General features: G+C 39.4%; 1 protein-coding gene across 1 annotated transcript; it reads left to right on the top strand.

Annotated features, from left to right (window-relative positions):
• The first annotated feature begins 369 nt into the window (after positions 1-369).
• On the top strand, positions 370-11,844 carry dhx8 (DEAH (Asp-Glu-Ala-His) box polypeptide 8). The gene is made up of 23 exons (XM_030122238.1): positions 370-542; positions 722-807; positions 897-969; positions 1,046-1,137; positions 1,442-1,548; positions 1,655-2,035; positions 2,790-2,934; positions 3,512-3,718; positions 3,843-3,930; positions 4,359-4,456; positions 4,601-4,748; positions 5,289-5,470; positions 6,459-6,653; positions 6,849-7,034; positions 7,140-7,350; positions 7,443-7,624; positions 8,079-8,219; positions 9,021-9,176; positions 9,398-9,535; positions 10,118-10,246; positions 10,577-10,773; positions 10,862-11,041; positions 11,210-11,844. The coding sequence occupies exons 1-23, from the start codon at positions 434-436 to the stop codon at positions 11,427-11,429; spliced, it is 3,651 nt and encodes a 1,216-aa protein (XP_029978098.1). The 5' UTR covers positions 370-433; the 3' UTR covers positions 11,430-11,844.
• Positions 11,845-12,458: the final 614 nt, after the last annotated feature.

Raw genomic sequence — 12,458 nt, 5'->3', positions numbered from 1 at the left:
CTGCATGATTGTGATTGTTTAATTTTTTGATATGTGAACTATGTACTTATTAATGTTCATGTTTATTCCTATAATAATAATAATAATAATAATAATAATAATAATAATGTGGTTTTGTTCCTTGGCTTGTGTGTAGACCTATGAAATGTTAATTTAAAAAAAAAAAAAAAAAAAGAAGTATTATTATTTGCCTGAAAACAGCTGTGTTTGACCTAAGACCATAAGCAGAGTACAACATGTCCACTACATTCCACATAAGGACGTTTAGTGATATAAAGATTTATTTTTTGTTGATTTTAGCGCCATCCTGTGGCAAGAGGATTTCAGTCTCTTGTTCTGACGTATTTCCGTAAAAAGCGGAAGCGGAATTTTCCCACATCAAACATGGCTGCTGGTCTTCTACGTTGCTAAAGAAAAACAAGGCTCGTGGAGAATGGCAGACATTGGAGCTGACGAGCTTTTACAGCTTGAATATTTGTCTTTGGTGTCTAAAGTTTGTACAGAACTTGACAACCATCTTGGAATAAGTGACAAAGATTTAGGTAAGTATTGTCTTGTTGGGAGAGGTCGTTCTAACGATTTTTTGGCTAACATGCTAATGCTAGCATAGCTGTTGTTAGCGAGACTTACCAACAAACATGTTTTTGCGAATAATAATTTATAAGACCTTCATAATATTCCGGTGTATATGTGATCGTTTGTTTTTTTTTTCATGTTGTAGCTGAATTTGTTATCAACCTCGCTGAAAAACAACCGACTTTCGATGGTTTCAAATCTCTCTTGATCCAAAATGGAGCTGAATTTACAGTAAGCGCTACACAATCGCCAATGATTATTAGTACAGTCTGTTTCAAGGTGTACTTGATGCAAAATACCTCATTTTGTTTTTGTTATAGGATTCCCTCATCAGTAACCTTCTTAGACTCATTCAGACTATGCGACCTCCTTCGAAAGCATCTACAAGCAAAAGTAAGTTAGCTTCCAAACATACCCTGAATTAACACAATGAATCCAATATTTAACAGCACCATGCTTTTTTATTCAGGCTCTGAAGCTGTGGTTAAACCAAAGTCAGAAAAGGACAGGTTAAAGGAGTTGTTCCCAGCACTGTGCAGGCCAAATGATCCTGTTCCAAGAGTAAGTAGTTACAAGGCTAAAGACGTTCATTTTGTCTTCTGTTTATGTAAATATACTATTTTCTTTTGTACAGACAAGGAATAGTTTAGTTTAGTTCTGAGGAAGACTGGAGTCACAGTCGAAACTGTCAACCAGGTAACATCTAAAAACTATTCCTTGTCTGAACAAAAGAAAATAGTATATTCATGTAAGTAGTTACATGTCAGACTATGTAATTTTCAGTAACTCTCTGTGACATTCAACTAACAAGTTTTCATTTTAAATTTTATTTTGTCACTAATGACATTTTATGTAATTTCTTTAGAAACTACTAGATGAAGATGATGTGAAGGTAGCTGCAGATGCCATGAAAGAGCTGGAGATGTTTATGCCCAGTGTCAGTGGTATAAACTCTAAAAGCAGCAAAAGCAGGTAAATACGATTCAGTGATTTAAAATCAGTAATTGAATGTAATTGTTTCTGTGTTTTGTTATTTTGTGTATAACTTCATTCATTGTGTAACCTTCATACAACCTAGATCAGAAAAGAGCAGGCGACACAGCCGGAGCCGTAGCAGAAGCAGAGACAGGGATAGAGATCGACACAGAGACCGGGAGAAAGACAGAAAGAGACGCCATCGATCTCGCTCCAGGTCTAGATCTCGTTCCAGAGACCGTGACCGTCACAGAGAGAGAGACAGAGAGAGAGACAGAGACCGTGGCAAAAAAAGGGACAGATCTTCCCGCTGGAGTGAGCGTTCACCTAGTCCACGGAAAGAGCAAGACAGAGAGTCTGACCGGTGGAAGGACAAACATGTGGACCGGCCTCCACCAGAGGAGCCTTCTGTTGGTGACATCTACAATGGAAAAGTCACCAGCATAATGCAGTTTGGGTGCTTTGTTCAGCTGGAAGGTTTGAGGTCAGTATTTATGCCCAATAATGTCATAAACACAGTAAATCTGATCATAACTTATGGTGATACAAATACATTCTCAGCAAAGGCCCTCTGTAAGATGACTACAGGAATTATTAGCCCATTCATGCTCTTTACAGAAAAAAAAATAAAAAAATCCAAAAAGAGGCATTCAGTCATTTATACACTAAGATGAAATTGCTGCAGATTACAATTTAAAGTATCTCAATAATTCTTATTTTTTTAATCAAACAATTAATTGTCTAGGGGGGTGGGTCAACGGGGGGTGGGACCTTTCTGTGTGGAGTTTGCGTGTTCTCCCTGTGTCTGCGTGGGTTCTCTCCGGGTAATCAGGCTTCCTCCCACCATCCAGAGACATGCACTGATAGGTTAACTGGTTAATCTAAATTGCCCATAGGTGTGAATGTGAGAGTGGTTGTTTGTCTCTATATATCAGCCCTGTGATGAACTGGCAAAATGTCCAGGGTGTACCCCGCCTTCACCCATAAGTAGCTGGGATAGGCTCCAAGCGACCCCCATGACCCTAGTGAGGATAAATCAGGTTCAGATAATGAGTGAATGAATGATAATTGTCTAGGTTTTATTTTTATGGATTGTCTTTTCAGAAATGGTATTTGAAATCACAAATTACAACAAAAAGTAAAACTTGTTTCTAAAATCAAATTCCAAAGACCAACACATGCACATACCTCATTGTTTTGCTGGTAAACTTATCCATGTCTTGCTCTTCTGTTTGAAGGAAACGATGGGAGGGTTTGGTCCACATTTCAGAGCTACGTCGGGAGGGTCGAGTGGCCAATGTGGCTGATGTTGTCAGTAAGGGCCAAAGAGTCAAAGTCAAGGTTCTGTCATTCACCGGCTCCAAGACCAGTCTGAGTATGAAGGTAAGGAAATCCTCAATAACAGAACTACTCTGTACATTTCTGTTGGAAGGTTTACATTCAAATCTCGGCTCAAATATTTAAAATATAAGTTATGCATAGCCCTTGCATACCAAGTGATTTATTTATTTTTGACCTCTCATGGGAGAAATGCTGCTCACATACTCACGTTAGTACTTTGTCTTCTTTTCTTTGTAGCTTTGGAAACTGATCTCATGAAACGGCGTTGTATGTCACACCAGTTCTTATGGCATTTGGTGTGCTATACATTTGTATTTTCATCCTTTCACGTGTTATTCAGCACCATTTGATCACGTGTCAATTTACGCCAAGATATCACACATAACTGTAACCCTTAGCCCAAACCCTAACCTTCAGTGCGTGGTATTTGATGTGGTGTGAACATACACACATAAAGCTTATAATGCGTGCAGATAATGTGCCAATTAAAGGTGGCTTGTGTATTACGCGACTTCATGATGTCACGTTGAGCTTTGACATCTGACACACCTGTATACTTAACTTCACAGTATCATTTCCCAGTATATAATTGTTAATTCTTGTTCCTTTCATTTGTCAGGATGTGGACCAGGATACAGGGGAGGACTTAAACCCCAACAGGAGAAGAAATGTAGGCCCAGACGGAGGTGAAGAGACATCAATGAGGAACCCTGACCGGCCAAGTAACCTTAACCTGGGCCATGCTCCTGAGCTGGAACAGGATGACACCCTGGAGCGCAAAAGGCTCACTAAGATCTCTGATCCTGAGAAGTGGGAGATCAAACAGGTGGGCTTCTGTGGATCCTTGGTTGTGTCGAAAGTTGTAGAAGCTCTGTTTTGAGCATATAGCCTCAGCTACTCAGTTAAAGGTTTATCTCCTGTCGACTTTTATGTTGTTTGTCTGCTTTCAGATGATTGCTGCTAATGTTTTGTCCAAAGAAGAATTCCCAGACTTTGATGATGAGACGGGGATCCTTCCAAAGGTGGATGACGAAGAAGGTGAGCAGTTCATTGTTTTCTCCTGACGTCACAACAGAAGGTAGTTAAATATTTGAGTATAGGAAGCCTTTAAAAAGTAGAATTTCTACTTGACAGTTAATTTTGATATATTCTGATATGTATTGACGTATTAAATTTTCAGATGTGTTTACGGCGGGTTGAAAATCATAGCGAGTTGTTGTGTTTTGTGAAGTTGTTGTGGTTTCATGTCACTTTTTCCAGCATTGTTATCCATTTCTATTCACGCACAAATATTCACGCACAACTTTCTGGTGAAATGCTGCCTCCCTCTGTTGATAGTCACAGAATTGACCTTTGAATTTTGTAATTACTAGCATAATCTTTCATAGAGTGTTGTTTTTTATGTCTTTTTATGAAATTGGACTTAATGTTGCCATGACTGATTGCTCTCTCTCACTGTTATTTAGACGAAGACTTGGAAATTGAGTTAGTGGAAGAGGAACCTCCATTCCTGCGGGGGCACACCAAACAGAGTATGGACATGAGCCCTGTAAAGATCGTTAAGGTACAGTGTATTTTTTTTCCTGAGTTTTACAGAATAGTTACCTTTAATGGATAAATAAACAGCTACTTTTACTTGTTGGCTGTTGACTCTTGATTTGAATAAAAATCAGGGACTATAATACATGCTGTCTCTGTTCTCCATTAGAATCCAGATGGCTCCCTGTCCCAGGCGGCTATGATGCAAAGTGCTCTGGCTAAGGAAAGGCGAGAGCTGAAGCAAGCTGCACGTGAGGCAGAGATGGACTCCATCCCCATGGGGCTGAACAAACACTGGGTCGACCCACTGCCTGACGGTTAGAAATTCATTACATGTTGTGTTTCGTAACAGCAGCTGTTGATGCTGAAGTTCATTTTATTAAATCCGTTTTCCTCCATTAAAAACATCTGCTAACTTGATATTAGCACTTTAAGTCTTAACCTCTGTCTCCAGATGAAATTTTAATATATTTAGATATTGTAGACTCTTTGTTTTAAAGATTACATTCTGATGTGAATACAGTCAATGCATAAGTCCAGATTTATCAAAGCCACGGCTCCATCTGAGTCCTTCATAATGGAAGACAACACTTTTAAGGCTTTCCAGTTCTGGAGATGTTTATCTGGTTTCCTGCAGCCTCCTATCTGGCCGGATGGAATAGACTTGCTATGGTTCAGTATGCCTGTGTGCTCTGCATGGCCCGAGGTGGTCTAGACCGGTTCCAAGGGTGGGAATTATCCTGCCATAACCCTGTAGGATCTGGCTATGACGTAGCCATTGATCTAAAGATTTTATTTTTTTTGTTTTAGATTGAGGCAAACACATTATCAAGCATACGTCTCTTCCTCTTTTCCAGCGGATGGTAGGCAGATCGCAGCCAACATGAGAGGCATTGGCATGATGCCCAATGATATCCCAGAATGGAAGAAGCATGCCTTTGGGGGCAACAAGGCCTCATATGGAAAGAAGACCCAGCTCTCCATTCTGGAGCAGAGAGAAAGTCTTCCTATCTACAAGCTGAAGGAGCAGCTCATTCAGGTTACTTTTCAAACTGATCTTTCTTATTGATTGATATTGGACTCTGTATAAGATGAGATCATCCTTTAAGCGGCAGATGTTGCTTGAGCACATTTACTCTGCATAATGCTATAAATGAAAACATCTGCCCAATGTAATTTACTGTGCAGTAAGTTTAGATTTTATGCCTTGCCTTTGGTATTTATTGGGCTTTTGTTTTGATGCAGATAAGTCATCTTACTACTGCATCTGAAGTAACAAGATTTCAGCAGGTCCTTAAATTAAAGTCTACAATCCATCAATCTGGATTTGTGGCTTTAAAACATCTTAAGCTTTTTGACAGGGCTTGAAATGGTTTGGATTATGAAGATAATATTACAATAATATAGTCGCTTCAACTTTAATCTCAAATGCACTTTCAAGAAGAACTTATGTTGATCACAAATTCCACAGTGAAACCAACTTGGAGCCAATAACTACTAATGCAAATTGTGCAGCCCAGTTAGAATTTACCACCGCACACCCAGTCAGTATGTCACAGTGTGGTGTGTTGCTTTAAACACCATCTAGTCTCATCAAAATAATAGCTACTTCCAGAAGTGATCAATTGTTTTTGTTAATTTAACTCTAATTTGGGTAAGTGCAAATTTCTGTGACATCTGGCTTAAGAGCAGTGAATGATAAAGGCTGTGGCCCCTTTTTACTCTTTAATTTTATACTTTGGCTATAAAGGCATTTAAGGTGCATGGTTATCCAGATCATGAAGCTGCTGTGAAAATCCATGCCTGCCATCACCTGGGCTTCACATGAGGAGTATCACCAAAGTCACATTCTGATATATATTTATGTTTTTTTTCCCCAGAGTAGATGTGAAGTATCTGAAATTTAATGCAAAATGATTGAAGTCTGAATGTCTTTAAAACATTTTAAATTCCACCTGCACAGAAACCCTGATCAAAGCTAAATGCTGAACGTCTAAAAATGAATTTCTGACTTGCGTCATTCACAGGCCGTCCATGACAACCAGATCCTCATTGTTATTGGAGAGACAGGTTCGGGGAAAACCACTCAGATCACTCAGTACCTCGCAGAGGCCGGTTACACCACCAGGGGGAAGATTGGTTGTACTCAGCCTCGTCGTGTGGCTGCCATGTCTGTGGCCAAAAGGGTCTCAGAGGAGTACGGATGCTGTCTAGGACAAGAGGTGAGTGAATCAGTCTAGTTCTATCACTCAGCTAGTGGTAAAAGTAATGAGAAGCACTGAATAACACAGCTTAAAAAAAATAAAACACCTAAAGCACTTACATCCCTCATCCAACCATCACTTTTAAATTGTCCACACACCTCAGACAGCCTCATTCATTGCATGTCTTTCATTGTAATTCCTTGTATTTTCCAGGTGGGCTACACCATCCGTTTTGAGGACTGCACCAGCCCCGAGACCGTCATCAAGTACATGACGGACGGTATGTTGTTGAGAGAGTGTCTGATAGACTCTGAGCTGGGTCAGTACTCTATCATCATGTTGGATGAAGCTCATGAGAGGACGATCCACACTGATGTTCTCTTCGGTTTGCTCAAGAAGGTACGCGTGATCAGTGCACTTCCACTTTCATTCATTCTGAAAAGTTTTAAAAATGTAGGGACTAGTGGCAAGAAACTCAAACAGGCTTTTGTTTGTTTGTCCTAGACGGTACAGAAACGCACAGACATGAAGCTGATTGTAACGTCCGCTACGCTGGACGCCGTCAAGTTCTCTCAGTATTTCTACGAAGCTCCCATCTTCACCATCCCAGGAAGAACTTACCCAGTAGAAGTACTCTACACCAAGGAACCCGAGACGGACTATTTGGATGCCAGTCTCATCACTGTCATGCAGATTCATCTAACTGAGCCTCCTGGTATGGTGACAAGTTTTACCCCAATAATTATTTTCAGTGAACGGAGCTTCAGATTGTGTTAAAATTCAACTTTTGTCTCATCACTTTTCCAGGTGACATCCTGGTGTTTCTGACTGGTCAGGAGGAGATCGACACGGCCTGTGAGATCCTCTATGAGCGAATGAAGTCTCTGGGACCTGACGTTCCTGAACTGATTATCCTGCCCGTGTACTCTGCCCTGCCCAGTGAAATGCAGACAAGAATCTTCGATCCTGCACCTCCAGGCAGCAGAAAGGTGCATATATATGTATATCAGTGAATCATCAGTGGTCACATAATTCATCTGTGATTCATCTGTCTTTGATTTGAATGCATGTTTATGTTACTGAAAATAGCTAATGTATTACTAGTTTTTAAGTCCTGTTCAGCAGGTTTCACAAATTGTGAGTGTTATTGCCACTTTGAGCTTTCTATTAGCTTCACAAAATCAGAAATTTCCCCTAATACCTTGTGCTCATCTCTGTCTGCTTGCATCATATCACCCAAAATATAAAAGTAACAGTTGTCTATTGATGTCCCACAATTCACTATAAGAGAACAGTGTGGTAATATAACAGCTTAACTTCACAATGTTATTTTCCAGCCACACCCTTAAATGTATGTATGGTCACTGCATCAATATCCTCTTGGCATAGAACTTGTGTGTGTGTTTTTTGACAGTGAAATAAGTAAATCTTTGTTTTTATCAGGTCGTCATTGCTACCAACATTGCAGAAACATCACTGACCATTGATGGTATCTATTATGTAGTCGACCCCGGCTTTGTAAAGCAAAAAGTGTACAACTCTAAGACTGGAATTGATCAGCTGGTAGTGACACCCATCTCACAGGTAATTATATATCCTTATTTGTTGTACATATCTCTCATCATAGAGTTATTTTTTGGATATTTCAATTGTACTTTAGTAGTATATGTGTATTTAATATTTTATTGTGGAGCTTTTTGCACCTGCCTGCATTTTTCTTCAGTATTTTGTGTGATATTTTTATACAGTCCTTTTTGCACTAAGTGTTTTTGATGCAAATAGAACAGAGCTGGTAAACTGATTTTCATTGTTCCTCTGACAGTGACAGTAAAGATCTATTCTATACCAAAAAAAAAAGAGCAGTTACATGTCCTCACAGCCAGTCTGAATGCTTTAAAAGTTTGCTTTAAAGGGGTCGTATTTTGCTGAAGTCACTTTTATTAGTCTTTGGTACATTTATTTGTGTATTTGGACCGTAATAGTTAAAAAAGTTTGAATTTGAACCCTGTGGGTGCTACAAAGCTATCTTTATATTCATTTTGGCAAAAATTGAGTGGATTTGTACAACCTGTTTTAATTCCTGCTTAATTTGTTGCATCTATAACTATCATCATCACAACGTTTGCACATATATGGTCAAGAGGGGGTGGGGTGTGAAGTGGCTCATTTGTATTTAAAGGGCCAGCACTCAAAACAACCTTTCTTGTGTCATTATTCAGAAATAGGGTTGGAGATGGACCTGTGGAGTTTTATTAATGAAGAATTCAGACCTAAGCATAGCATTTACAGTTTATTTACACCACAGGGAAATGTTTGAAAATGCATAATTTCATTTAAATAAGCTAAATATCACTCCTTTAACTAAATGTCATCTATTTTGTCCAGGCCCAAGCAAAGCAGCGGGCAGGTCGGGCTGGCAGAACGGGTCCAGGAAAATGCTACAGGCTCTACACGGAGAGAGCTTACAGAGATGAGATGCTGACCACCAATGTGCCTGAGATCCAGAGAACCAACTTGGCCAGCACCGTACTGTCACTGAAGGTAAACGGCCACGTGGAGCCAATGTGTCAAAACAAGAAAGCTACCAAAACCTACAACTTTCCAGGCCAATGCATGTACATTTACATGTCTTAACTCATCCATGTATGTCCAGATGAGACTGGTCAGATGTTAGCGATATTGCAGATATATTCATGTCTGACTGTCTGGTTTTATGCTGGTGTGTTTATCTTTCTCTTTATTTTTGGTATTCCTTCAACTAGGCAATGGGTATCAATGACCTCCTGTCTTTCGACTTCATGGATGCTCCTCCTATGGAGACTCTAATCACAGCCATGGAGCAGCTGTACACGCTGGGAGCTCTGGATGATGAAGGCTTACTGACACGTCTGGGCAGAAGGGTAAGGCTACACAAATGAACATTCAGCTAGTCACAAAGAAGTCCAAGTCATTTTAAATGAATGGGAAAAGGTTCAATCTGGATCTAGACATTTTTCTAGCTTACTGAATCAGGTTCATCAGGTTCAGAGATTCTTTTAAATAACATTGTTGTATACTCCAAGTACCTTTTGAATTATTGGCGGTGTTCTATCTGTGTGTTTTAGTAAGGTGTTTTATGTATGGTTTTAGTGCTGTGTTTTACTATGCATTTTATGTACGTTTTTAGTGTGGATAAATGGCTGAAATCTGTTCGTTCTGTAATTTCTGCTGCTGTCTTGGCCGGAACACTCTTGCAAAATATATTTTTAATCTCAAATCATTTTTTTCTGGTTGAATAAAGGTTAAATGAAAAGTACATAAATTAAACAAGCAAATAGAGCAATAATTGCAAAAAATGATAGTTTGTACATGCACTATAGTTTGCATATACACTATAAAAATGTTGATAGTTGGTGTTGTGGTCTTGTGCATGTTACTTTTCACATCTGTATAATTTTCAGCTCTAACTCCCCTTTTGTTTGACTTAAATGTTTGTGTCTCAGATGGCTGAGTTCCCTCTTGAGCCCATGCTGTGTAAGATGCTGATCATGTCCGTCCACCTGGGCTGCAGTGAAGAGATGCTCACCATTGTATCCATGCTGTCTGTGCAGAATGTCTTCTACAGACCAAAGGTATGTCTTCCATAAAACCTTATGCCTAATATGTTAAGTTTGTGTGGTCTGATGAAAATTTTGTCTTTTATTCATACCTTTGCTGTTTTTAAGTAAGTAAGTAAATTTTATTTATAGAGCACTTTTCACAGACAGAGTCACAAAGTGCTTTATCATTCAAATCAGAATCAAATTACGTTTACAGAGACCCAACAGAATCCTTCAGGAGCAAACACTTGTGATTGGTGACAGTGGCGAGGAAAAACTTCCCTGTAACAGGCAGAAACCTCGAGCAGACCCAGACTCCCGAAGGATTTTACACTAACTATACCTTGTGTTGTTGTGTTAAAGGACAAACAGGCTTTAGCTGACCAGAAGAAGGCCAAGTTCCACCAACCTGAGGGTGACCACTTGACCTTACTTGCTGTCTACAATTCCTGGAAGAACAACAAGTTCTCCAACCCCTGGTGTTATGAGAACTTCATCCAGGCCCGCTCCCTACGCAGAGCTCAGGACATCCGCAAACAGATGCTGGGTATAATGGACAGGTAAAGAAATACAAATACATCAGTTATTAGAACCAGTGACAAATGTTGCACTACACTGATACCTACTTTGATTTTTTTTCTTCTTCAGACATAAACTGGATGTTGTATCTTGCGGTAAAGCCACAGTGCGTGTCCAGAAAGCTATTTGCAGTGGCTTTTTCAGGAATGCAGCCAAGAAGGATCCCCAGGAAGGATATCGAACACTTATCGACCAGCAAGTGGTTTACATTCATCCGTCCAGCGCTCTGTTCAACCGCCAGCCGGAGTGGTAAGGCAGCTTTCCAGTTCGCAACCTAAAAATATTTAGTCTTTCTATTTCCTGTTGGGGTAGGCTTGTACTGCTCGATGCCTTTGAAACCACCTCCTTGGGGCAAAGTCAGAACCTACCTTTCAGAATGTAAAAAATAGCCTGCTCACTTTCCCTTTTGGTCTCCAGGGTTGTGTATCACGAGCTGGTGCTCACCACCAAAGAGTACATGCGTGAAGTGACCACCATTGACCCTCGCTGGCTGGTGGAGTTTGCACCTGCCTTCTTCAAAGTGTCCGACCCCACTCGCCTCAGCAAGCAGAAGAAACAACAACGCCTCGAGCCTCTGTACAACCGCTACGAAGAACCCAATGCTTGGAGAATATCACGTGCTTTCAGGCGACGTTAAGTCATGTGTTTTCATAGTGGCAATGAAGGCAGATGTACGGACCAGACGTGAACTCTTCATCACAACATCAATAGTTCATGATGTTCACTCCTTTTAGACATTGTAAATATGTCGTTTTTTTTCTTATTTGTCCAGGAGTAATAGAAGAGAGAACATTGTATCGCGTGAGAAGGTCACACTGTAGAGTTTAACAATCATTGTTTTTAGAAAACCAGGAGCAGTTATAGCACTGAAATAGAAACAAAAATAAAAGAGGATTAAGGTTAATCCTCCACGTGAACATTCTGAATTGGGATATTTATTTGAACCCTGTAAACTGCAACAATTTTAGAAGCAGAAAATGGAAAACCAATGTTGTTTTATTAAAAAAAAAAAAAAAAAAAAGGACCTGGACATTCAAAATGTGGCCTATATACAGAGAAACAGTGTATGTCTGACATTTTGTATTATAAAAGAGACACTTTTTTCACCCACTTGTATCTAATATTCTTCCTTTTGTATGGCTGTATTTTTATAGATTAGTGTGCATGTTACACTGTTCCCATGAATCATACTGGATTGCAACATATTTTGAGAAAAACGACAGATGGTTTTATTTTGATAGAACAGTCATTTAGATGGATTTCTGTGCTTTAGTGTTGATGGCAGCATTCATAGTATTGTATCACACTATCCTAAAATAATACACTATTAAAACTTTTCTGTTAATCATTAAATAATACCTGCAAACTAGTCACTTTTCAGTGAAATTTGCCATTTTGAACAAAAAATTGGCCATCTGTGGTGATTATTTTGTCACCTTTTCAGAATCAGATTCATTGCTAAGTAATTTTTACGTTACAAGAAATTTGTCTTGGTTCTGTTGGTGCAGTTAAAAGAAGCAGATATCAAAAATAATAAGAAGAATATAGAGAAACAGAAGTGTTTGCCTTCAGAAGTGAAAAAGAAAAAAGGCATTATATACATATATACACTACTGTATGTGCTGAACCATCCCCTTTGAGTTTGCAGGTCTGATTAAATGGTCAA

The sequence above is a fragment of the Sphaeramia orbicularis genome, chromosome 19, assembly GCF_902148855.1.
Source record: "Sphaeramia orbicularis chromosome 19, fSphaOr1.1, whole genome shotgun sequence".
Lineage (NCBI taxonomy): Eukaryota > Metazoa > Chordata > Actinopteri > Kurtiformes > Apogonidae > Sphaeramia > Sphaeramia orbicularis.
The sequence above is the reverse complement of the archived record's forward strand: the minus strand, read 5'-3'. Positions and strand labels throughout refer to the sequence as shown.